The 27,305-nt window shown below is 40.8% G+C and overlaps 1 protein-coding gene across 10 annotated transcripts in view; it reads left to right on the plus strand.

The window, feature by feature from the left end:
* The window catches only part of DCAF1 (DDB1 and CUL4 associated factor 1), a 96,326-nt gene that overhangs the window by 27,904 nt on the left and 41,117 nt on the right, over positions 1-27,305 (plus strand). For 8 of the 10 annotated variants that reach the window (XM_067044049.1, XM_067044053.1, XM_059075248.2 and 5 more), the window contains 3 exons: positions 22,458-22,595; positions 23,827-24,339; positions 24,650-24,751. In XM_067044049.1, the coding sequence (XP_066900150.1) occupies positions 22,458-22,595; positions 23,827-24,339; positions 24,650-24,751 (753 nt within the window). The remainder of the gene's footprint in view (positions 1-22,457; positions 22,596-23,826; positions 24,340-24,649; positions 24,752-27,305) is intronic. The other 2 variants (XM_059075252.2, XM_067044054.1) reach the window with 1 other exon arrangement.

Here is a 27,305-nt window from a genome sequence, read left to right on the forward strand (position 1 = left end):
CTTGAGTGAAGCTGGGTCTTGGTGTTGAGATGGAGATCTCTGGGAGATATTTGCCATTTGATATTACATAAAGCTGGGAGATCTCTTGTGGACCAGTGTCTTGAGGTTGGTTCAACGACCTCAGAGACACAGCCCTGGTGCCTGGCTGGGGCGCCAAGAGCCTTTAATCCACACGGCTCAAAATAAAAGGGAGAAAAAATAGAAAGGAAAGAGAAGGAAGGAAGGAGGGAGGGAGGGAAGGAAGGAAGAAAGGAAGGGAGAAATGAAGGAAGGAAGAAAGCAAGAAAGGAAGGAAGGAAGGTGGAGAGGAAGAAAGAGGAAGGGAGGACAGAAGGAAGGAAGGAAGAAAGGAGGGAAGGAGGGAAGAAAGGAAGAAAGAAGACAAAATAAAGTAGGGTAAAGTATAGTTATTAAAATAAAAAATAATTATTAAGAAGAAAAATTTCTATTAAAAAAACAGAAAAACGAGTCAGTCTAACCCTAGGACAAATGGTGAAAGCAAAGCTATACAGACAAAATCACACACAGCAGCACACACATACACACTCACAAAAAGAAAAAAAGGGGAAAATAATAGTATATCTTGCTCCCAAAGTCCACCTCCTCAACTTGGGATGATTCGTTGTCTATTCAGGTTTTCCACAGATGCAGGGCACTTCAAGTTGATTGTGGAGCTTTAATCCGCTGCTTCTGAGGCTGCTGGGAGAGACCTCCCCCTCTCCTCTTTGTTCGCACAGCTCCTGGGGTTCAGTTTGGACTTGGGCCCGCCTCTGCGTGTAGGTAGTCCGAGGGCGTCTGCCCTTCGCTCAGACAGGACGGCGTTAAAGCAGCAGTTGATTCGGGGGCTCCGGCTCACTCAGGCTTGGGGGGAGGGAGTGGCACGGGTGCGGTGCGAGTCCGTGGCGACAGAGGCCGACGTGACGCTGCACTGGCCCAAGGCGTGCCGCGCGTTCTTCCGGGGAAGCTGTCCCTGGATCCCAGGACCCCGGCAGTGGTGGGCTGCACGGGCTCCCGGGAGGGCCGGTGTGGAGAGTGACCTGTGCTCACACACAGGCCTCTTGGTGGCGGCAGCAGCAACCTTAGCGTCCCACACCCGTCTCTACTGTCCGTGCCGACAGCCGCGGCTCGTGCCCGTTTCTGGAGCTCCTTTACGTGGTGCTCTTAATCCCCTCTCCTCGCGCCCGAGGAAGCAAAGAGGCAAGAAAAAGTCTCTTGTCTCTTCGGCAGCTCTGTGCCCGTTTCTGGGGCTCCTTTAAGCGGCGCGCTTAAACCCCTCTCCTCGCGTCCAGGAAGCAAAGAGGGAAGAAAAGGTCTGTTGCCTCTTCGGTAGCTCCAGACTTCAACCGGACTCCCTCCCGGCTAGCCGTGGTGCACTAACCCCTTCAGGCTTTTTTCACTCTGCCAACTCCAGACCTTTCCCTGGCATCCGACTGAAGCCCGAGGCTCAGCTCCCGGTCCCCACCCGCCCCAGCGGGTGAGCAGACAAGCCCCTCGGGCTGGTGAGTGCCGGTCGGCACCGATCCTCTGCGGGAATCTCTCCGCTTTGCCTTCCGCACCCTGTGGCTGAGCTGTCCTCCACGGCTCCGGAGTTTCCGACCCCGCCCGCGAAGGGGCTTCTAGTGTGTGGGAGTTTTTCCTCCTTCACGGCTCTCTCCCACTGGTGTAGGTCCCGTCCCTATTCTTTGTCTCTGTTTATTCTTTTTTCTTTTGCCCTACCCAGGTATGTGGGGAGTTTCTTGCCTTTTGGGAGGTCTGAGGTCTTCTGCCAGCTTTCGGTGGGTGCTCTGTAGGAGAAGTTCCACGTGTAGATGTATTTCTGATTGTTGTTTGTTTAGAATGAAGTGAATAGCCTCTGCATGTTGGAAACATGAAGGGATATTTTGAATAATATAGCTTTCTGCAAGAACAGTTTTGTATTTTTATTTTATTTATTTTCAATAAATTTATTTATTTATTTATTTATCTTTGGCTGCATTGGGTCTTTGTTGCTGAGCGCGGGCTTTCTCTAGTTGAGGTGAGCGGGGGCTACTCTTTGTTGCGGTGAGTGGGCTTCTCATTGTGGTGGCTTCTCTTGTTGCAGAACACGGGCTCTAGGCGAGCGGGCTTCAGTAGTTGTGGCTCATGGGCTCTAGAGCGCAAGCTCAGTAGTTGTGGTACATGGGCTTAGTTGCTCCTCGACATGTGGGATCTTCCTTGACCAGGGCTTGAACACATGTTCCCTGCATTGACAGGCAGATTATTAACCACCACACCACCAGGGAAGTCCTAGAACAGTTTTGTTTCTTAATAACTGATTTTTATTAAGTTGAGAGAAGTGAATTATTCAAAGATAATCATAATTAGCTTGTAAATAACATTGCCTTGAATCCAATGTCCTAGAGTGTAGATTATAAATCTCTTTAACCTTGTGAGACCTTACCACTAGATTATATGATGTTCTTTACCTTTCAGAAATATCCTATGCACATTTTTTGGTGTGAATCAATGTTTTACTTCTTTAAAAACATTTAATTATAGTGTGTAAATTAATGAGTCAGAAATCATTATTTTTGGGGACTTCCCTGGCGGTCCAGTGGTTAAGACTCCACACTTCCACTGCAGGGGGCACAGGTTTGGTCCTTGGTCAGGGAACTTAGATTCTGCATTCTGTGCAGTGCCCCTTGCCCCCAAAGAAAAAAAAGAAGAAGAAAAAGAAAATCATTATTTTTAGACAGATTGGCAACTGGTGTTTCACAAAGCTACAGGTAGGACTCATTGCTTTAGGGTTTCCCTGGTGGCACAGTGGTTAAGAATCCGCCTGCCAGTGCAGGGGACACGGTTTAGAGCCCTGGTCTGGGAAGATCCTACATGCCATGGAGCAGCTAAGTCTGTGCGCCACAACTACTGAGCCTGCGCTCTAGAGCCTGTGCTCTGCAACAAGAGATGCCACCACAACGAGAGGCCTGCGCACTGCAGCGAAGAGTAGCCCCCACTTGCTGCAACTAGAGAAAACCCGTGTGCAACAACGCAGACCCAGTGTAGCCCCAAATAAATAAATTTATTATAAAAAAAGATTCACTGCTTTAGAGCAGTGTTTCTCAAACTTTCTGAACCGATAGTTACACATTTTACTTTTTTTTTTTTTTTTTTTTTTTTCAAAAGCTGGGTACATTTTGTTTTACTTTGCAACCCATACGTTATATGTATCAGAGAGTTTTCTTGAACATTGTTTACCCCTTTGTGCAGTGCATCGTTATAGTTTCTATTTCATTTCTTTTTAAGAGCTGGTTGTAATTTACTAAATTGTATTCTAGCTGCTGTTTAAAAAAGTTGGCTGGATTGTACTTTCACAGTTGTTGAAATAGCTTTAAATTTTACTTTGTTTTATTGTTTTCTGTTTATGCTTGCTTCTCTTTTTTTTAAGTATAGTTGATTTACACTGCTGTGTTAATTTCTGCTGTATAGCGGGGTGACTCATTTGTATACATATATACATTCTTTTTTAAAAAAATATTATTTTCCATTATGGTTTATCCCAGGAGACTGGATATAGTTCCCTGTGCTATACAGTAGGACCTTGTTGTTTGTCTGTTCTAAATGTAATAGTTTGCATCTACTAACCCCAAACTCCCAGTCCATCCCTCTCCCTCCCTCCACCCGCCTTGGTAACCACAAGTCTGTTTTCTATGTCTGTGAGTCTGTTTCTGTTTTGTACATAGGCTCATTTGTGCCATATTTTAGATTCCATATATGTGATATCACGTGGTATTTGTCTTTCTCTGTCTGACTTTACTTAGTATGATAATCTCAGGTTGTATCCATGTTGCTGCAAATGTCATTATTTCGTTCTGTTTTATGGCTGGGTCGTATTTTGTTATATATATGTACCACATCTTCTTTATCCATTCATCTGTCGATGGACCTTTAGGTTGTTTCCATGTTTTGGCTATTGTGAATAGTGCTGCTATGAACATAGGGGTACCTGTATCTTTTTATTTATTTATTTTTGGCTGTGTTGGGTCTTTGTTGCTGCATGTGGGCTTTCTCTAGTTGCAATGAGTGGGGGCTACTCTTTGTTACTGTGTGCGGGCTTCTCATTGCGGTGGCTTCTCTTGCGTGGGCTTCAGTAGTTGTGACACGTGGGCTCAGTGGTTGTGGCTCACGGGCCCTAGAGTGCAGGCGCAGTAGTTGTGGCTTATGGGCTTAGTTACTCCGTGGCATGTGAGATCGTCGTGGAGCAGGGCTCAAAACTGTGTCCCTGTATTGGCAGGCAGATTCTTAACCACTGTGCTACCAGGGAAGCCCCTGTCTTTTTGAATTATAGTTTTGTCTGGGTATATGCCCAGGAGTGGGATTACTGGATCATATGATAACTATGTTTTTACTTTTCTGAGGAACCTCCATACTATTTGCCAGTATAGTGGCTGCACCAACTTACATTCCCACCAACATTGTAAGAGGGTGCCCTTTTCTCCACACCCTCTCCAGCATTTGTTATTTGTAGAATTTATAAATAAATAAATAAATAAATAAATAAATAAATTGCTGTGTTGGGTCTTCATTAATGCACACAGGGTTTCTCCAGTTGCGGCGAGCAGGGGCTAATCTTCATTGCAGTGTGCAGGCTTCTCATTGCAGTGGCTTGTCTTGTTGTGGAACTCTAGGCACACAAGCTTCAGTGGTTGTGGCATGCAGCTCTAGAGCGCAGGCTCAGTAGTTGTGGTGCATGGGCTTAGTTGCTCCATGGCATGTGGGATCTTCCTGGACCAGGGCTTGAATCCGTGTTCCCTGCATTGGCAGGTGGATTCTTAACCACTGTGCTACCAGAGAAGTCCCTGTTATTTCTAGACTTTTTAACGATGGCAGTTCTGACTGGTGTGAGGTGGTACCTCATTTTAGTTTTGTTTTACATTTCTCTAATAATTAGTGATGTTGAGCATCATTTCATGTGCCTACTGGCCATCTGCATGTCTTCTTTGGAGAAATGTCTATTAAGATCTTCTGTCATTTTTTCAATTGGATTGTTTGTTTTTTTGTTGTTGAGTTGTATGAGCTGTTTGTATGTTTTGGAGATTAAGCAGTTTTGGTCTCATTATTTCAAATATTTTCTCCCATTCTGTAGGTTTTTTCTTTTCTTTTCTTTTTTTTTTTTAACATTTATTTATTTATTTCGCTGTGCCAGTTCTTAGTTGCCATTGCGGGATCTTCGTTGCCACGTGTGGGATCTTCTTGCCACATGTGGGATCTTTGTTGCTGTGTACAGGATCTTCAGTTGTGACATGTGGGATCTTTTAGTTGCAGCATGCGGACTCTTAGTTGCAGCATGTGGGATCTAGTTTCCTGACCAGAGATTGAACCTGGGCCCCCTGCATTGGGAGTGTGGAGTCTTAGCCACTGGACCTCCAGGGAAGTCCCTCGTTTCTTTCTTTTTTTTTTTTTTGAGGTACGCAGGCCTCTCACTGTTGTGGCCTCTCCCGTTGCCGAGCACAGGCTCCGGACGCACAGGCTCAGCGGCCATGGCTCACGGGCCCAGCCGCTCCGCGGCACGTGGGATCTTCCCGGACCGGGGCACGAACCCGTGTCCCCTGCATCGGCAGGCGGACTCTCAACCACTGCGCCACCAGGGAAGCCCCCCTCGTTTCTTTTAAATGATTTCCTTTGCTGTGCAAAAGCTTTTAAGTTTGATTAGGTCCCATTTTATTTATTTATTTAGCCTTGGGAGACTGACCTAAGAAACCATTGGTACAATTTATGTCAGAGAATGTTTAGCCTGTGCTTTCTTCTAGGAGTTTATGGTATTATGTCTTATGTTCAAGTCTTTAAGCCATTTTGAGTATTTTTGTGCATGGTGTGAGTGTGTGTCCTAACTTCACTGATATACAGTGGCTGTCCAACTTTCCCAGTACCACTTGCTGAAGAGACTGTCTTTTTCCCATTTTATAGTCTTGCTTCCTTTGTCCACGATTAATTGAATGTAGGTGTGTAGGTTTATTCTGGGGCTCTCTATTCTGTTCCATTGATCCATATGTCTGTTTTTGTACTGATACCACACTTTTTTTTTTTTTTTTTTTTTTGTGGTACGTGGGCCTCTCACTGTTGTGGCCTCTCCCGTTGCAGAGCACAGGCTCCGGACGCGCAGGCTCAGCGGCCATGGCTCACGGGCCTAGCCGCTCCAGGGCATGTGGGATCTTCCCGGACTGGGGCACGAACCCGTGTCCCCTGCATCGGCAGGCGGATTCTCAACCACTGCGCCACCAGGGAAGCCCCTGATACCACACTTTTTTGATTACAGTACCTTTGTAGTATTGTCTGAAGCCTGGGAGAGTTATGCCTCCTGCTTTGTATTTTTTCTTCAGGATTGCTTTGGAAATTCTGGGTCTTTTATGGCTCCATATGAATTTTTGCATTATTTGTTCTAGTTCTGCAAAAAATGTCATGGGTAATTTGATAGGCATGGCATTAAATCTGTGGATTGCTTTGGGTAGTATTGCCATTTTAATAATATTAATTCTTTCAATCCAAGAGCATGGGATATCTTTCCATTTCTTTGCATTCTCTTTAATTTCCTTTAGTAATGTTTTATAGTTCTCAGCATATTAGTCTTTCACTTCCTTGGTCAGGTTTATTCCTAGGTATTTTGTGTTTTCTGGTGTGATTTTAAAAGGTATTGTTTTTATACATTCTCTTTCTGATATTTCATTGGTTTTTAGCAAATATTTTTATTTATTTAGCTGTGTCGGGTCTTAGTTGTGGCACTCTGGATCTTCATTGTGGCATGCAGGATCTTTCCTTGCGGCACATGGGCTCTTCATTGTGGTGCATGGACTCTAGAGAGCATGGGCTCAGTAGTTGTGGCACGTGGCCTCCAGACTGTATGGGCTTAGTAGTTGTGACGCACGGGCTCCATGGCCCGTGGACTGTCTAGTTGTGGCGCACGGGCTCTAGGGCACGCAGGCTCAGTAGCTGACAGCACACAGGCTTAGTTGCTCCACGACATGTGGGATCTTAGTTCCCCGATCAGGGATCACACCTGCGTCCCCTGCATTGGACGGTGGATTCTTAAGCACTGGACCGCCAGAGAAATCCCTGATATTTCATCATTAGTGTCAAGAAATTTATGCAACCGATTTCTGAATGTTAATCTTGTATCCTGCTACTTTTCTGAATTCCTTTTTAAGATCTAGTAGTTTTAGTGTGGAATTCTTAGGGTTTTCTATATATAGTATCATGTCATCTGCATTTAGTGACAATTTTACCTCTGTCCTTCCAGTTTGAATACCTTGTATTTTTCTTGTTGGATTGCTGTGGCTAGGACTTCCAATACTATGTTGAATAGAAGTGGTAAGAGTGGGCATCCTTGTCTTGTTCCAGGTTTTAGTGGGAAGGCTTTCAGCTTTTCACCACTGAGTATTATATTGGATGTGGGTTTGTCATAAATGGCTTTATTATGTTGAGATATGTTCCCTCTATACTCACTTTGGTAAAAGTTGTTATGGATGATGTTGAATTTTGCCAAATGCTTTTTCTGCATCTATTGAGATAATCACGTGGTTTTTGACTTTTCTTTTGTTTATGTGGTGTATTACATTGATTGCTTTGCAGATGTTGAACCATTCTTGTGAACTTGGGATGAATCCTACTTGGTTGTGGTGTATGATCTTTTTTTATGTGTTGTTGGATTCAGTTCACTCATATTTTGTTGAGAATTTTTGCATCTATATTCATCAAAGAATGGGCCTGTAATTTTCTTTTTTGGTGGTATCTTTGTCTGATTTTGGTATCAGGGTGATGGTGACTTCATAGAATGTCTTTGGGAGTGTTTCCTCCTCTTCAGTCTTTTGTAACAGTTTTAGAAGAATCAGTGTAAGTTCTTCTTTGTATGTTTGGTAGAATTTGCCTGTGAAGGCACCTGGTCCTGGACTTTTGTTTGCAGGGAGTTTTTTAAATTACAGATTCTACTTCACTTCTAGTGATCAGTCTGTTCAGATCATCTGTTTCTTCTTGATTCAATTTTGGTGGGCTGTATGTTTGTAGAAAGTTGTCTTTCTTGTAGGTTGTCAAATTTGTTGGCATATAATTGTTCATAGTATTCTTCTATGTTTTTTTTTGTATTTCTATGGTACCAGCTGAGATTTCTCCTTTTTCATTTCTTATTTTATTTGGGTTCTTGCTCTTTTCTTCTTGGTGAGCCTGGCCAGAGATTTGTCAATTTTGTTTACCCTTTCAGAGAACCAGCTCTTGGTTTCTTTTTTTGGGGGGGTCATGCTGCGTGGCTTGTGGGATCCTAGTTCCCTGACCAGTGACTGAACCTGGGCCCTTGGCATTGAAAGTGCGGAGTCTTAACATCTGGACCACTAGGGAATTCCCTTTCTGTTTTTTTTTTTTTTTTTTTTTTGTGGTACGCGGGCCTCTCACTGTTGTGGCCTCTCCTGTTGCACAGCACGGGCTCCGGATGCACAGGCTCAGCGGCCATGGCTCACGGGCCTATCTGCTCCGCGGCATGTGGGATCTTCCTGGACGGGGGCACGAACCCGTGTCCCCTGCATTGGCAGGTGGACTCGCAACCACTGTGCCACCAGGGAAGCCCCTTTCTGTTGTTTTATAAACCTCTATTATATTTATTTCCACCCTGATCTTTATTGTTTTCTTCCTTCTGCTGACTATGTGTTTCATTTGTCCTTTTTCTAATTCTTTCAAGTGGTAGGTAGGTTGTTTATTTGAGACTTTTCTTGTTTTTTGAGGAACGCCCGTGTCACTATGAACCTCCCTCTAAGAACTGCTTTTGCTGCATCCCATGGATTTTGTATGGTTGTGTTTTCATTGTCGCTTTTCTCAAGGTATTTTTAAAATTTGCTTTTTGGTTTCCTTGTTGACCCATTGGCTTTTTAGTAGCATGTTGTTTAGTCTCCATGTAATCATTTTTTTCTCATTTCTTTTCCTGTGGTTGATTTCTAGTTTCATGCCATTGTGTTCAGAGGAGATGCTTGAAATAATTTCTGTACTCTTAAATTGGTTGAGGTTAGTTTTGTGCCCTAGTATGTGGTCAGTCCTAGAGAGAGTGTTCCATGTGCACTTGAAAAGAATGTGTATTCTGGTTTTTTTTTTTTTGGATGTAATATCCTGAAAATATCAATTAAATCTAAGTGTTGTATCATTTAGGATCTCTGTTGCCTTATTGATTTTCTGTCTAGAAGATCTGTTCATTGATTGAGTGGGGTGTTAAAAGTCTCCTATTGTATTCCCATCAATTTCTCCTGTTATGTCTGTTAGTATTTATTTTACGTATTTGGTTGCTCCTGTATCCGTTTCACATATGTTGACGAAGTGTAAAATCTTCTTGTCTCGATCCTTTTACTGTTATATAGTGTCCTTCTTTATCTTTCTTATGGCCTTTGTTTTATTTTTTTAATTTAAAAAATATTTATGTATTTATTTATTTTGGCTGCACTGGGTGTTAGTTGCGGCATGTGGGATCTTAGTTGCAGCATGTGGACTTCTTGGTTGCGACATGCAGACTGACTGGACTCTTAGTTGTGGCATGAGGACTCTTAGTTGCGGCATGTGGACTGTTTAGTTGTGGCATGCATGTGGTATCTAGTTCCCCAACCAGGGATTGAACCTGGGCTCCCTGCATTGGGAGTGCAGAGTCTTACACATTGGACCACCAGGGAAGTCCTTGGCCTTTGTTTTAAAGTCTGTTTTGTCTGCTAGGAATATGTAGCGCCCGATTTCTTGTCATTTCTGTTTGCATGAAATGAAATACCCTTTTCCATCCCCTCACTTTCAGTCTATGTGTGTCCTTTGCCCTAAGATGGGTCTCTTGTAGGTCGAACATTGTAGGCTCTTGTTTTTTTTAAATCCAGTCTGCCACTCTTTTTTTTTTTTTTTTTTTTTTTTCTTTTGCGGTACGCGGGCCTCTCACTGCCGTGGCCTCTCCCGTTGCGGAGCACAGGCTCCGGACACGCAGGCCCAGCGGCCATGGCTCACGGGCCCAGCCGCTCCGCGGCACGCGGGATCCTCCCGGACTGGGGCACGAACCCGCGTCCCCTGCATCAGCAGGCGGACTCTCAACCACTGCGCCACCAAGGAAGCCCCACTCTTTGTTTTTGATTGGAGCATTTGGTCCATTGACAATGAAGGTAATATTGATACATATATATTTATTGCCATTTTAAACCTTGTTTTCAGCGGTTTCTATATTCCTTGTTTGTTCCTTTTTCATTTTATTTTTCTTTTTGGGGTTTGATGATTTCTTTTTATTTTATGCTTGTGTTTTTGGTTTTTGTGAATCTATTGTATATTTTTGATTTGTGGTTGCCCTGTTTTTCAAGTATGTTAACCCCTTCCTAGTTCTGCTTGCTTTAGACTGATAGTCATATAGGCCCAAACACATTCTAAAAAAAAAAAAAAATCTACATTTTCTTAGTCCTTCCCCCAATTTTATGATTTTGATGTCCTTTTTTTAACATCTTCATCTTTGTCCTTTTGCTGTTCCTTGAATTTATGATTGCTTTCACAAATAGGTGGTGGTTTTTTTTTTTCCTTTTTGATTTGTATACTAGCTAATTTAAGTGATTTACTTTCCAATTGTTACCTCCCTGTATTTTCCTGCTTCTTTTAGAGAAGACCTTTCAATATTTCTTTTAGAATAGATTTAGTATTGCTGTATTCTTTTAGTTTTTGCTTGTCAGAGAAATATTTCTCCTCCTATTCTAAATGATAATTTTGCTGTGTAGAGTATTCTAGGTTGCAGATTTTTCCTTTTCAAGACTTTGAATATATTTTGCCACCCCCTTCTGGCCTGCAGCATTTCTGTAGAGAAATCAGCTGATAGCCTTATTGGGCCTTCCCTTGTAATTAACTCTTTGTTTTTCTCTTGCTGCCTTTAGTATTCTCTCTTTATCTTTAACTTGCCATTTTTATTATCATATATCTTGGTGTGTAGGTCTGTCTGGTTTCATCTTGTTTGGGACCCTCTGTGCTTCCTATATGTGGATATCTGTTTCCTTCTTTAGATTTGGGAAGTTTTCAGCCATAATTTCTTCAGATACATTTTCAATCCCCTTTTCTCTTTCTTCTCCCTCTGGAATCCCTGTTATGTGTATTTTGGCATGGTTTATATTATCCCATAGGTCTGTTAACGTTGCTTTCATTTTTTTTCATTTGTTTTTCTTTTAAAATAAATAATTAATTAATTTGGATGCGCTGGCTCTTAGTTGCGGCATGTGGGATCTTTGTTGCCGTGTGCGGGATCTTTATTTCAGTGTGTGGGATCTTTAGTTGCGTCATGTGGGTCTTAGTTGCGGCATCCAGGATCTTTTTTTTAGTTGCGGCACGTGGGATTTTTAGTTGCGGCATGCGGGATCTAGTTCCCTGACCAGGGATCAAACCTGGGCCCCCTGCATTGGGAGCATGGAGTCTTAACTGCTGGACCACCAGGGATATCCCTCATTTGGTTTTCTATCTACTCGTTTGTTTGGGTAATTTCTATTATTCTGTCTTGCAGATCACTTATTCTTTCTTCTACATTATTTATTTTGCTATTTGTTGCATTTAGCTTAGATTTCTCCTCAGCAGATGAATTTTCTAATTTTTTTGTCTCCTCCGTATAGTTTCTAGTTCCTTTTTACAGTAATTTGCATTTCTGTCCAAAACCTTTCTTAGTTCCTTCAGTATTTTCATTACCTCCTTTTTGAACTCAGTGTCTGTTAGACTGAAGAGGTCTGTTTCATTGTTTGTTCCTTCAGGGGAATTCTCTTGGTCTTTTAATTGGGAGTCGTTCCTCTGCTTCTTCATTTTGCTTATATTTCTCTTACTCTGTGAGTTTAAGAGATACAAATACCTACATTAGTCTTGGAGGGCTTTTTATGTGTGGGAGCATCCCTGCATAGCTTGTGTGGATTTAATATTTATTTGGTCTGAGGGCTGTTTTTGGTTTGGGTGCTTGCTGTTTCTTTCCCCAGCATGTGCTGGTTATTATCCCCTTGTTAGGGGGTATGCAGGCATGCAGCCCGCTCATGGACCCTTGGTGCCAGTGGGCTGCGTGTGCTCCCGGGGAGGCGGGGGCATTGGTTGGTGCCAGGTTTTAGGACCCTTAGCCAGCTATCCATGCCTGACTCTGGAGTCCAAGATAGCAGCGGCAGCTGTTGCCCACCCCTGGAGCTTGTGTAGGTGGTGCCCTGCCACCTAAGAGAAGGCGTGGAGAAAGAAGCTCCTGTGGCAGGCCCACCCCTCTCCTCGTGGGCCCCCCAGAAATGGTGCCTTGCCCCTCTGGGGAGCCCAGTCTTCCTCCCGTAGTCCCTTGGTTATAGCGCACCACACCCTAGCCCCCTCAGGCTGTCACCATGCAGCCAGCCCCAGTCCTCTTCCTGGTTCTGACCTTCAAAGCACAAGCCTCAGCACTCAGCCTCTGACCCCCTCAGTGGAAGAATGAGCATGTTGGGCTGGGGAGTGCCAAGTGGCACCGCACCACCGACTGTCTGTGCAGGTGTCTCTCCTCTTTGCCCTCTGCAAACTGGTTGCTGTGCTCTCCCCTGAGGCTCCGGAGCTCCCCCTCTGTTCCGGCTGTTCTCCCTGCCAGTGAGGGGACTTCCCAGTGTGTGGAAACCTTTCCTTTTTCACAGTTCTCTCCCAGGTATGCAGGTCCTGTCCCGTTTCCTTTTGTGTTTTTTTTTTTTTTTTTTTTTTTTTTGTCCTACCTAGTTACATAGAGATTTTCTAGCCCTTTTTGAAGTCTGAGAGGTCTTCTGCCAGCATTCAGTCGGTGTTCTGTGAGAATCGTTCCACATGTAGATGTATTTTTGATGTATTTGTGGGAGAAGGTGAGCTCCATATCCTACTCCTCTGCCATCTTTATCATTCTTTTAAATTTTATTTTTATTTAAAATTATTTGGCTGTATAGTTTCTTCATTATATTAAGTGTGTTATAGAACAGAGTACTTTTATTTTTACGTACCAGGTTTCTCATACTGTCTACGTTTATCAGTGTATGCTCTTAATCCAGTGAGAACAGGACTTTTAGGGACTTAATTCTGCAAGAGTACTGCTTTAACGTTTTTTTTCTTTGAGGTTGTCTCAGATTATTGGAGGTCAGAGGGATAAAATCAGAGAGAATGAAATCTCAGAAAGTGTAACCTTTAAGCCAGCGTTTTCAAGATTTTATACTCTGGAACATTAAGATTCCCCTAAAATGTTAATAGGTGTTTTATGATAAAAATGTCCATGTGGTCAGTTAGGTAGATGGCTACTGTTTATTGAGTGCCAGTCCTGTGCTAATCATTTGATTTGCATTGTATCACTTAATTCTCACAGCATCCCATGAGGTAGGAAGAAAACCATGAGTCTGTGGTATTTCAGAATCAGAGAGAAAAGAAATGGTTTTAATACAGAAGGGACAAGACCCAGATCTATCAAGATGACTAACCAGGATAACTTACAAACTCTCCCGTTGCACACAAATACAAATTTCGGGTAAACTATAATAAACTCGTAGAGAAATTCCTAGGTGCCAGAAATGAAGATGGAACTGTAAAAGTAAAGAGGTAATTGAGGACAGGGACAAAATCTTGGGTGAGGAATTAGAATGGGGACCCTGACCTCCATTTAAAACTGGGATTCCCTAAGGACCTTCATTGAAACAATGGAAAAGGAAAATATCTGCTTTATGCTGTGGGAAGATGATAGATTTCTCATTCTCTGACTCCACTCTGAGGGGCAGGGGCATGGGCATGTAAGTCTCCCCTGAGAAACTTTGGACATGGGCCTTATTAGGGTAAATGTTTGAAATTTCTAATTTGATTGGGAACTCCAAAGTCAAGATATTAGCAACAAATAAAATTGTTTTGGACCAGTGATATTCTTTGGTTGTCTGGCAAAAGCAAATACACAACTCCTGTGGAGAAGCTTTCACAATCCGGGCTGCAAGGGATTTTCACAGAAAAAACAAATTCCACAAAAAGTGAGCTCACAAAAAAATTACAAAGTATACCAGCAAATAATCCTCCATAATTAGGAGTCAACAATTAAACAATGACTGGATATGTTTCCTTTTCAGATTTTTCATCACTAGTGTATAGTAATGCAACTGATTTTTGTGTGTTGATTTTGTATTCTGCAACTTTGCAGAATTCATTTATTCTAACAGGTTGTTTTGTGTGTGTGTGTATGTCTGTGTATGTGGAAACTTTATAGAGTTTTTTATGTATATGATCATGTCATTTGTGAACAGAGATAATTTTATTGCTTCCTTTCCAACACAGATGCCCTTAGTTTCTTTTTCTTGCCAGTACTATGTTGAATAGAAGTGGTGAAAGCAGACATCCTTGTCTTGTTTTTAATCTTTGGAGAAAATCTGTCAGACTTTTACGGTTAAGTGTAGTGTTAGCTGTGATTTTTTTTCATGACTGGCATTTATTATGTTGAGGAAGTTTCCTTCTATTTCTAGTTTATTAAATGTTTTTTAATGAAAGGGATTTTACTTTTGTCAAATTCTTTTTGCCTCAGTTGACATGGTCATGTGGTTTTCTACTAATTCACAAAAATTAATTCACACTGATTCTGTTAATGTGGTGTGTTACATAGATTGATTTTTGTATTTTGAACCATATGTACCTGGGTAAATCCATTTGGTCCTGGTATATACAGTAATCCTCTTAGTATGCTGCTGAATTGAGTTTGCAAGTATTTGTTGAGAATTTTTGCATCAGTATTCATAAGGAATATCTGTAGTTTTCTTGTACTATCTTTGTGTCTTGCTTTGGTATCAGGGTAATGCTGGATTCATAGAATGAGTTAGGAAGTGTTCCTTCTCATTAATTTTTTGGAAGAGTTTGAGAAGGCTTGGTATTAATTCCTTAAATGGTAGAATTTACCAGTTAAGTGATCTGGTCCTAGGTTTTTCTGTTTTGGGAGGATTTTGACAACTGATTCAGTCTCCTTACTGGTTATAAGTCTGTTCAGTTATTCTGTTTCTTCATTAGTCCATTTTGGTAGATTGTGTTTCTAGGAATTGGTCCGTTTAAGTTACTCAATTTGTTGGTGTACAGTTGTTTATAGTGTTCTCCTATAATCCACCCCCACCCCCCCCCCTCCTTTTTTTTGGCCATGCCGCATGTGGCTTATGGGATCTTAGTTCCCCGACCAGGGATTGAACCTGGGCCCTCGGCCATGAAAGTGTGGAGTCCTACCCACTGGACCACCGGGGAGTTCCCTTATAATCCTTTTTATTCCTGTAAAATTGGTAGTAATGTTCCCCCTTTCTTTTTAAAAACAATTTTATTTATATTTTTGGCTGCATTGGATCCTTGTTGTGGTGTGTGGACTTCTCATCACGGTGGCTTCTCTTGTTGCAGAGTATGGACTCCAAGCAGTGGGCTTCAGTAGTTGCAGCACGTGGGCTCTGTAGTTGTGGTGGGTGGGCTCTAGGGCACGTGGGCGCAGTAGTTGTGGCTCACGGGCTCAGTAGTCGTGGCTCGCAGGCTCTAGAGCACAGGCTCAGTAGTTGTGGTGCATGGGCTTAGTTGCTCTGCAGCATGTGGGATCTTCCTGGACCAGGGCTTGAACCCGTGTCCCCTGACTAGGCAGGTGGATTCTTCTTTTTTTTTTTTGCGGTACGTGGGCCTCTCACTGTTGTGGCCTCTCCCGTTGCGGAGCACAGGCTCCAGATGCGCAGGCTCAGCGGCCATGGCTCACGGGCCCAGCCGCTCCGTGGCATGTGGGATCTTCCCGGAGCGGGGCACGAACGTGTGTCCCCTGCATCGGCAGGCAGACTCTCAGTCACTGCGCCACTAGAGAAGCCTGGCAGGTGGATTCGTAACCACTGCACCACTGGGGAAGTCCTCCCTTTTCATTTTTGATTCTAGTAATTTGTTTTCTCTCCTTTTTTTTTAATTGATCAGTTTAGCTAAAGGTTTGTCAATTTTGTTGATCTTTTTAAAGCAACTTTTGGTTTCATTAATTTTCTGTATTTTTCTATTTGCTATTTTGTTTATCTCCATCCTAATCTTTATTATTATTATTTTTTACTTCTGCTATCTTTGGGTTTTATTTGCTCTTGTTCCTTAAAGTGTACAGTTAGGTTATTAATTTGACCTTTTTTTTCTATTTAACTTTATGTGCTTGGAGCTGTAAATTTCCCTCTTTGTATTGCTTTTGCGGTATCCCATAAATTTTGGTATGTTGTGTTTTTGTTTCCATTCATCTGAAGGTATTTTCTAATTTCCCTGTGATTTCTTCTTAGACACTTTTGTTGGTTAAGACTTGATTTCCACATATGAATTTTGTAGTTTTCTCTTGGGATGTTGATTTCTCATTTCATTCCATTGTGATTGGAAAAAATTATTTGTAAGAGGTCAGTTCTTTTTAAATTATTAAGACTTGTTTTGTGGCCTAACATATAGTCTCTTCTGGGAAATGTTTCATGTGTGCTTCAGAAAAATGTATATCCTGCTCTTGTTGAATGGAGTGTTCTCTGTATGTCTTTTAGATCTAATTGGCTTGTAGTGTTGTTCAACTCTTCTGTTTTCTTATTGATTTTCTTTTCGGTTCTATCCATTATTGAAAGCTGGGGTAAAGAGTTTCTGTTTAGGATAGTGAAATTCTGGAAATAGATAGTGTTGATGGTTACACAACATTGTGAATGTACTGAATCCCACCAAATTGCACACTGAAAAATGGTTAAAATGGTTAAAAGTTATGAATGTAAAAGAAAGAACCAGAACACCAAGAAAAGTCTAAGGCTATGAAAAAAATGGCCATTTGGAAAATGAACAAAGGAACTACTGGAAATAAAAATTACAGTTATTGAATTTTAAAACTTAATAGATGAGTTAGAGTGAAATTTAGACACAGCTAAAGATAGAATTAATAAACTGGAATATCTGACAGGATAATCAGTAATGCTCTTAGAAATAAGACTAGAATTAGAAATTTTTAAATGTATCTAAAAGGAGTTTCAATAAAAGAGAATAGAAGGGACTTGCCTGGTGGTCCAGTGGTTAACATTCTGCACTTCCACTGCAAGGGGTATGGGTTCAATCCCTGGTCAGGGAACTAGGATCCTGCATGGCATGCAGTACGGCCAAAAAAGAAAAAAAGAATGTGTATGTGTATGTATACACACACACACACACACATATATATAAAAGAAAAGGAAAATAGAAAGGTGGTATTCAGAGAGATGAGGCTAGGATCTTACAAATAAATGAAAGACATGACCAATCAGATTCAGAAAGCCCAATGAAGAATACCAAAGACAAAATGATTGTAAAAGCAACTAGAGTGGGACTTCCCTGGTGGTGCGGTGGTCAAGAATCTGCCTGCCAATGCAGGGGACATGGGTTGGAGCCCTGGTCCGGGAAGATCCCACATGCCACGGAGCAACTGAGCCTGTGCGCCACAACTGCTGAGCCTCCTGGAGCTCTAGAGCCTGCAAGCCACAACTACTTGAGCCCATGTGCCACAATTACTGAAGCCCCTGTGCCTAGAGCCCATGCTCCTCAACAAGAGAAGCCACCACAGTGAGATGCCCATGCACTGCAAAATGAAGAGCAGCCCCAGCTTGCCGCAACTAGAGAAAGCCCACGTGCAGCAACGAAGACCCAACGCAGCCTAAATAAATAAATAAATAAACAAAACCACTAAAAAAAAAAGTAATAAAAAGCAACTAGAGTAAAAAAGATTCCTGCAAATTACCATAGCATGCTTTGCCACAGCGTCAGTAGAGGCCAGATAATAGTAGAAAATGTCTTCCGAGAACTTCTATAAACCTAGAAATATTGACCAAAATAAACAATTTTGGAGGGCAAAAGGGCAAACAGAAATTCTGGGTAACATGTAGATGGAAGGGAATAGTTGAAGTTAGTATTTTAAATTTCTTATACTGTTTGGAAATAGGGAAGGATGATAGACTTAAAATTGATGGTACGTATATTTTCATATCAATAAGTATTTTATTATTTAAAAAAATTTTTTTTGGTTGTGCTGGGTGTTTGTTGCTGTGCTCAGGCTTTCTCTAGTTGCTGCAAGCGGGGGCTACTCTTAGTTGCTGTGCGTGGGCTTCTCATTGTCATGGCTTCTCTTGTTGCAGAGCACGGGCTCTAGGTGTGCAGGCTTCAGTAGTTGTGGCACATGGGCTCTAGAGCACAGACTTAGTAGTTGTGGCACAAGGGGCTTAGTTGCTCCGCAGCATGTGGGATCTTCCCAGACCAGGGATTGAACCCATGTCCCCTGCATTGGCAGACGGATTCTTAACCACTGCACCACCAGGGAAGCCCCTCAATAAGTATTTTAAAACAAAATTTCTCAAAATGTGTTTTCAGAGTGTTATTAAAAAAAACTTTAAAACTTGGAAATATATAGGAGAATGACACCATGACCCTAGGGAAGAGTTTCTTAAGATATAAAGTGGCACAACGTTTCAAAGAAAATATTAAGTATGATTATATAAAAATTAAGAACTTGTGCTTATCATGAAACACTGGTAAAAGACATGAGTATTTCACAGAAAGTGGAAGTATGAATGGTCAGAAGGCATGAAAAAAAATGCTGAACTTCATTAGTAAATGAGAAAATTCAAGTTAAATGAAATGTTAATTTTTTATACCCACCAGACTGCAAAAAATTAAAAGTCTGATAGTGGCCAAGTGTTGGTAAAGATGTAGGAAAAAAGAACTATTCGCTGTAGGAAATGTGAATTGTCATTTTGGAAAATAGTTCGGCCTCCTTTAGTAAAGTTGAGCAAACATACCTGTGACTTAGTACTCTTCCTAGGTGTCTACTCTAGGGACATGCCTGCACAAAAATAGGTATAGTTAAGCCAACAGAATAGCAGCAGCAGAATATGGAGGTGAAGAGCATTTGGAGGTACACTGCCTAGGATAAGATCCCAGCTTTGCCACTTACTAGTTTTGTGACTTTTGGTAAGTTACTTAACCTCATTGTGACAGTTTTCTCTTCTGTAAATATAGTACTTAATGGAATCATATAGGGTTGATATGAGGATTAAATATTATGTGTAAAAGCCTGTCTTATATTGAGTGCTATTTGTGACAATTACATGTAACCATATAGATGAATGTAAAAAACATAATGTGTAAAAGAAACAAGTTGCAGAAAAATACATATGGCACCACACACTTTATACAGTTCAAAGCATATAACGTTTAACAAAAGCTTTACAAGAAAATTATTAAAATTAAGTAACACAGATACCCCTTGGGGAGGGAGGAGGCGGGTGGGATAGGGAGGGAGGGACACATGGGAGGTTTCTTTTTCTTAAACTCAGTGAGTGGTAAATCACAGAGGTGATTTTCATTTTCTTTGGACTGTACATGTTTATGTATTTTATTTCATAGTAAAAACTAACTAAAAATAAGGGTGGGATATGTGGAGTTAAATACTTGTTTGATGGAGGACTTCTCAGAGCACTGATAATGTTAATTGTGCATTGTGAACTTCAAAGAGAGATATAGAATTTTTAGGGCTCCCCGCTTGGTCATGGAACCTTTTGGGTATTAACAGCTAAAGTAGGACTACGTTATGTGATTGTTGATCTTTAGCTTGAGTTTTAGTGGATAAATAGGATTCTGGTTCACAGTGCACAGATATTTTAACTAAACCACCTACTGTTGTACATTGAGTTCACTTGGATTTTATAATCTTATGAGCAGTATTGAAATGTTTTATTAAAAATTTTTTTTACAAGACTGAAGTATTTGCTTATATCTTTAATTATGAATTTTTTTTCCTGAATACCAAAACCAGACAAAGATGTCACAAAGAAAGAAAACTACAGGCCAAAATCACTGATGAACATAGATGCAAAAATCCTCAACAAAATACTAGCAAACAGAATCCAACAGCACGTTAAAAGAATCATACACCATGATCAAGTGGGGTTTATTCCAGGAATGCAAGGATTCTTCAATATACACAAATCAATCAACGTGATACACCATATCAAAAAACTGAAGGAGAAAAACCATATGATCATCTCAATAGATGCAGAGAAAGCTTTTGACAAAATTCAACACCCATTTATGATAAAAACCCTGCAGAAAGTAGGCATACAGGGAACTTTCCTCAACATAATAAAGGCCATATATGACAAACCCACAGCCAGCATTGTTCTCAATGATGAAAAACTGAAACCATTTCCACTAAGATCAGGAACAAGACAAGGTTGCCCACTCTCACCACTCTTATTCAACATAGTTTTGGAAGTTCTAGCCACAGCAATCAGAGAAAAAAAAGAAATAAAAGGAAGCCAAATAGGAAAAGAAGAAGTAAAGGTGTCACTGTTTGCACATGACATGATATTATACATAGAGAATCCTAAGGATGCTACCAGAAAACTACTAGAGCTAATCAGTGAATTTGGTAAAGTAGCAAGATACAAAATTAATGCACAGAAATCTCTGGCATTCTTACACACTAATGATGAAAAATCTGAGAGTGAAATTAAGAAAACACTCCCATTTACCACTGCAACAAAAAGAATAAAATATCTAGGAATAAACCTACCTAAGGAGACACAAGAGTTATATGCAGAAAACTATAAGACACTGATGAAAGAAATTAAAGATGATACAAATAGGTGGAGAAATACACCATGTTCTTGGATTGGAAGAATCAACATTGTGAAAATGACTCTACTACCCAAAGCAATCTACAGATTCAATGCAATCCCTATCAAACTACCACTGACATTTTTTACAGAACTAGAACAAAATATTTCACAATTTGTATGGAAACACAAAAGACCCTGAATAGCCAAAGCAATCTTGAGAACGAAAAATGGAGCTGGAGGAATCAGGCTCCCTGACTTCAGACTATACTACAAGCCTACAGTAATCAAGACAGTATGGTACTGGCACAAAAACAGAAATATAGATCAATGGAACAGGATAGAAAGCCCAGAGATAAACCCACACACATATGGTCACCTTATCTTTGATAAAGGAGGGAAGGATATACAGTGGAGGAAAGACAGCCTCTTCAGTAAGTGGTGCTGGGAAAACTGGACAGCTACCTGTAAAAGTATGAAATTAGAACACTCCCTAACACCACAAACAAAAATAAACTCAGAATGGGTTAAAGACCTAAATATAAGGCCAGACACTATCAAACTCTTAGAGGAAAACATAGGCAGAACATTCTATGACATAAATCACAGCAAGATCCTTTTTGACCTATCTCCTAGAGAAATGGAAATAAAACCAAAAATAAACAGATGGGACCTAATGAAACTTAAAAGCTTTTGCACAGCAAAGGGTACCATAAACAAGACCAAAAGACACCCCTCAGAATGGGAGAAAATATTTGCAAATGAAGCAACTGACAAAGGATTAATATCCAAAATGTATAAGCAACTCATGCAGCTCAATAACAAAACAACAAACAACCCAATCCAAAAATGGGCAGAAGAACTAAATAGACATTTCTCCAAAGAAGATATACAGATTGCCAACAAACACATGAAAGAATGCTCAACATCATTAATCATTAGAGAAATGCAAATCAAAACTTCAATGAGATATCATCTCACACCGGTCAGATTGGCCATCATCAAAAACTCTAGAAACAATAAGTGCTGGAGAGGGTGTGGAGAAAAGGGAACCCTCTTGCACTGCTGGTGGGAATGTAAATTGATACAGCCACTATGGAGAACAGTATGGAGGTTCCTTAAAAAACTACAAATAGAACTACTATACGACCCTGCAATCCCACTACTGGGCATATACCCTGAGAAAACCATAATTCAAAAAGAGTCATGTACCAAAATGTTTATTGCAGCTCTATTTACGATAGCCAGGATGTGGAAGCAACCTAAGTGTCCATCAACAGATGAATGGATAAAGAAGATGTGGCACATATATACAATGGAATATTACTTAGCCATAAAAAGAAATGAAACTGAGTTATTTGTAATGAGGTGGATAGACCTGGAGTCTGTCATACAGAGTGAAGTAAGTCAGAAGGAGAAAAACAAATATCGTATGCTAACACATATGTATGGAATCTAAGAAAAAAATGTCATGAAGAGATTAGTGGTAGGATGGGAATAAAACACAGACCTACTAGAGCATGGACTTGAGGATATGGGGCGGGGGGAAGGGTAAGCTGTGACAAAGTGAGAGAGTGGCAGGGACATATACACACTACCAAATGTAAATTAGATAGCTAGTGGGAAGCTGCCGCATAGCACAGGGAGATTACCTCTGTGCTTTGTGACCACCTAGAGGGGTGGGATAGGGAGGGTGGGAGGGAGGATGTGACGCAAGAGGGAAGAGATATGGGAACATATGTATATGTATAACTGATTCACTTTGTTGTAAAGGAGAAACTAACACACTTGTAAAACAGTTATACTCAAATAAAGTTGTTAAAAAATTTTTTTTACAAGACTGAAGTCTTTGCTTATATCTTTAATTATGAATTTTTTTTCCTGAATTGTGCTATTTCATTTCCTTTACTATAGGAAGGAATTGTTGAGAATCTTTTCAAATGGGCCCGAGAGGCTGATCAGCCACTGAGGACATATTCTACTGGTCTGTTAGGAGGTGCTATGGAAAATCAAGACATTGCTGCCAACTACAGGGATGAAAATTCACAGCTGGTAAGGACCATGTTAGAATGATTTTTTTTGCATAAGATAGGAGTGTATTCACTTGTTCTTTCTTGCTACTGAACTTGAATAGGTAGATCTTATTTGTTACTTTGTACTAGAGTATAGCTATAATTTCAGTATTTCAAGACTACATTTCATAAGAGTTTTGATTGGCCCCCCCCCCTTTTTTTTTTTTTTACTAGAGAATAACTGTTTTTCATCTTGTCAGGGATCATGATATTTTGTAACAGATAAATAGTACCATTCCCTTTCCCTTCCCAACATCTGGATTATGAAAAATTTCAAATGTATAGCATAATATAATTTTACAGTGAACACCTGTATACACACCACTTACATTGATTGTGAATATTTTACTAAACTTATATTCATGACATACCCATCCATCCATTCATCCCTCTTTATATCCATCCACCATTCTTTGTTTTTTTAATGCAGATTAAAATAAATTGCAGGGCTTCCCTGGTGGCGCAGTGGTTGAGAATCCACCTGCCGATGCAGGGGACCATGGGTTCGTGCCCCGGTCTGGGAAGATCCCACATGCCGCGGAGCGGCTGGGCCCGTGAGCCATGGCCACTGAGCCTGCGCGTCTGGAGCCTGTGCTCCGCAACGGGAGAGGCCACAACAGTGAGAGGCCCGCATACCGCAAAAAAATATATAAATAAAAAATAAACTGCAGACCTAATCACTCTTTTTAAAACAAAGCATAATACTGCAGTTTAGGATTGACCCAAAAAATGAGTACTTAAAGGAAAAGGTAAAACATAAGTGGTGAACTTGAAAATTGGATTATGTAATTATGTTTAATGTAGATGACAGTATTTAACAGAATACAACTTATGGCAGATAAAAGTTTCAGAAACCTTCATGTTTGATTTTCAGACTCTTTTTAAAAATTGTGAATATATCTAGTGTCTGCCTCTTCAGGTGTGATGGCCCACCCCAGCTTGATCCAGCCAGATATGTTGTGAATTAGGTGTTTTATGTGCAAATCTTCTTGTTTGGGTTCTCTGGGAAATTTTATGGGGAATGAAACTTTTAGCCATTATTTATTTCATCAAGCTGTAGGAATCAAGTCAACATATTGATCAAATCTTTACTATTTACCAGGCATTGAGATAATTTTATGAGTATCCTTAAGGGGAAGTAAGCATTATTTGAATCATTTAAATTAAGATGCAGAAGAGACAACCCCTTTTATTCCAATATCTGTTGATAGGTGGCAATAGTACTTCGAAGACTGAGGGAGCTACAGCTTCAGGAAGTAGCTTTGAGGCAAGAAAGCAAGCGTCCTAGCCCACGAAAGCTCTCCTCTGAACCCCTTTTGCCTCTGGATGAAGAAGCTGTGGATATGGACTACGGCGACATGGCTGTAGATGTAGTGGATGGCGAACAAGAGGAAGCTTCTGGAGACATGGAGATCTCCTTTCATCTTGATTCAGGCCACAAGACCAGTAGCAGAGTGAACTCAGCAACTAAACCTGAGGAAGGAGGATTGAGGAAAAACAAGTCAGCAAAACAGGGTGACAGAGAGAGCTTTAGGAAAGCCAAGCAAAAGTTGGGTTTCTCATCTTCTGATCCAGATCGCATGTTTGTTGAGCTGTCTAACAGCAGCTGGTCAGAAATGTCCCCCTGGGTGATTGGCACCAATTATACCCTTTATCCTATGACTCCTGCTATCGAGCAGCGACTTATTCTCCAGTATCTGACCCCTTTAGGAGAATATCAGGAGGTAAGCTTATTGGGAAGAGTAGTGTTCACATTTTGGGACCACTGTGTTTATTTCTGGGTTATTTTGTGGTGTCATTTTATAAATTGATGTGTTTTTACTCTAATACAGAAAAGTCTTTGCCTCAAACTGGTAGAGTCTTATGGAGGTCACTCCTGATAAGGCCTTTTCAATCAAAGTGTGTTTGTATGTTTATCTTCATAAAGGGGGGGAAGAGACACCTCATTTCTTTAATCTTCTGTCCTCATAAAGGAATAGGAAATATGTGAAAGTAAATTCAAATGTTAAGACTTGTTTTTGGTGTTGATTTCAGTTACTTCCCATATTCATGCAACTTGGATCACGGGATTTGATGATGTTCTATATTGACTTGAAACAGACTAACGATGTCCTACTTACATTTGAGGCACTCAAGGTAAAGTTCTTAAAAATGTTAGGTCACTGAGCATTTTATTGACATGGATGTGTCTATATGTTTTGGTATGTAACGTCTCTGGATTTTATTGTTCAGGGTGGTGCTTTTTTTAAAAAATAAATTTATTTTATTTATTTATTTAGTTTTGGCTGCATTCGGTCTTCGTTGCTGCATGTGGGCTTTCTCTAGTTGCAGTGAGTGGGAGCTACTCTCCGTTGGGGGTGCGCAAGCTTCTCATTGCAGTGGCATCTCTTGTTGCGAAGGACAGGCTCTAGGTGTGTAGGCTTCAGAAGTTGTGACTCACAGGCTCTAGAGTGCATGCTCAGTAGTTGTGGTGCGTGGGCTTAGTTGCTCCGTGCCATGTAGGATCTTCCCGGACCAGGAATAGAACCCGTGTCCCCTGCATTGGCAGGTGTATTCTTTTTGTTTATTTTGTTTTTGTTTTTTAAATTAATTAATTAATTTTTGGCTGTGTTGGGTCTTCGTTCCTGCATGCAGGCTTTCTCTAGTTGTGGTGAGTGGGGACTACTCTTCATTGTAGCATGTGGGCTTCTTGTGGTGGCTTCTCTTGTGGAGAATGGGCTCTAGGCACATGAGCTTCAGTAGTTGTGGCACGCGGGCTCAGTAGTTGTGGTGCACGAGCTTAGTTGCTCCGTGGCATGTGGGATCTTCCTGGAATAGGGACTGAACCTGTGTCCCCTTCATTGGCAGGCGGATTCTTAACCACTGCACCACCAGGGAAGTCCCAGCAGGCAGATTCTTACTTAACCACTGTGCCACCAGGGAAGTCCCCAGGGTGTTTCTATTGCCAGATGTGTCAATCGTGACAAATGAAAATTTCTTTTTTAGATAGAAGAAATGACGCTTACCAAGTGTCTCCACAGAAATTCAGGGGTCAGTCCTAGAGGACTGAATGTTAAGGGAGAAAATGGATCTAGACCTGAGAGTGGCCTCAGTTGTTATTGGATAGGAAGAGAAAACTAAGTGTATAGTACCTTAGGTCTTACTACCTTTTAAGTATTCTGTCAGCCAACAACACTTCTTCTCAATTATTAACTATATACATATTGTATGATGTTAGATTATTTAGAGTGAACAAAATATAAAGCAGAAAATGAGTAAAGAAATAGAAGCATACTCAAATTCAGTAAAGGTAAATGATTTTCTAGGTTGCAAAGGGGCTAAATGTAAGAGGGCGGGTATGTCTAGCCCACCAAATCCATACCTTTTCATGATAATTAAGGTAATCTGAAGGGAGAGAGGTTAAGTGGAATGAATAATTTTGTGGCTATTATAGTTCTACCCAACAGGTAACTAAATGAACACAGTACTATTCTGTGATGTTTACAATATTAGACAAATAAATTAAGTCTCTGCTGTTTATTGTTTGGTTAAGAGAGACAGGCATGTAAGCCTATGATTTCTTTTAGATATTATAGATGTTGTGAAAAAAGTATGCGGCACAAAGGAAGGAATGGTCTGTTCTCCTTGAGAAATAGTAGCTTCTAGACAAGACCTCTGAAAAAGAGATAATGTTCTCACTGGCTGTTCAAAGTTACAATTTCATTCCTGATATTCCAGAGCCACGCTGTCCAATAGAACTTTTGTGACGATGGAAATGTTCTTTGTCTGTGCTGTTCAAAACAGTGGCTACTGGCCATATATGAGCACTTAAAATGTAGCTAGTGCCTCTGAGGCATTGAATTTTTAACTAAATTTTAATTAAATTAGCCACATGTGGCCAGTGACTAGTGCATTGGACAGCACAGTTCCAGAGTATATTGAAATTAAATTGAAATAAGGAAATTTGCCTTTCAGACCCCAGAAATTTTAAGTTTGGAGGAGGTCAGACATAAATTGGAGTTAACATGTATTCCCATGTATGGGATGCAGTGTGTGTGTGTGTGTGTGTGTGTGTATAAAGTGTGTAAACTCATGATTATACTTTGAACAGTGGGACGAAGCTGGAGGTCAGAGTTGTCTCCAGTGACCCAAAGGTATTGCTTTCAGATGCATCATCCTGTCCTGACAAGGAAATAGTGGAAGAAGGGATTTGGGCAGTTGCTATTTCTGTAGGTCTTTCTATGAGGAACTGTAATGGGTGTTGTTATTCAGCTGTTTTCTGTGCCGACTCATATAAGGGATTAAAGAAAATGAAATAAGGATGAACAGGGAAAAATGAGACAAGAGATCCTTATAGGGAAATAAAAAATATAGAAAGTTATGTGTACTGTTTTGCTCAAAAGGAGGTCTCAGTTGTGTAGGAGAAGGAACAGGTGTTGAAGTTAGTATTGGGTTGGCCAAAAAGTTCTGGTTTTTCTGTAAGATCTTATAGATCAATAGGAACAAAATGGGATAAAATAGTAAATTAAGAGCTAGAACCTTATATGGAGGTACAATACAAGGAGAGAAAATAGAATCTTTGCCCACATGAGTGAGGTGAGCCAGGTTATGGGCTATGTTGAGCCAAGTAGAATTAAGGTTCTTGGTAAAGATTGAGCCTGTTTGTTCTGTTTCCCTACCTACTGATTCTGGCAGTGGAACTGCCACTTTA

This window comes from Kogia breviceps, chromosome 10 (genome assembly GCF_026419965.1).
Source record: "Kogia breviceps isolate mKogBre1 chromosome 10, mKogBre1 haplotype 1, whole genome shotgun sequence".
Lineage (NCBI taxonomy): Eukaryota > Metazoa > Chordata > Mammalia > Artiodactyla > Physeteridae > Kogia > Kogia breviceps.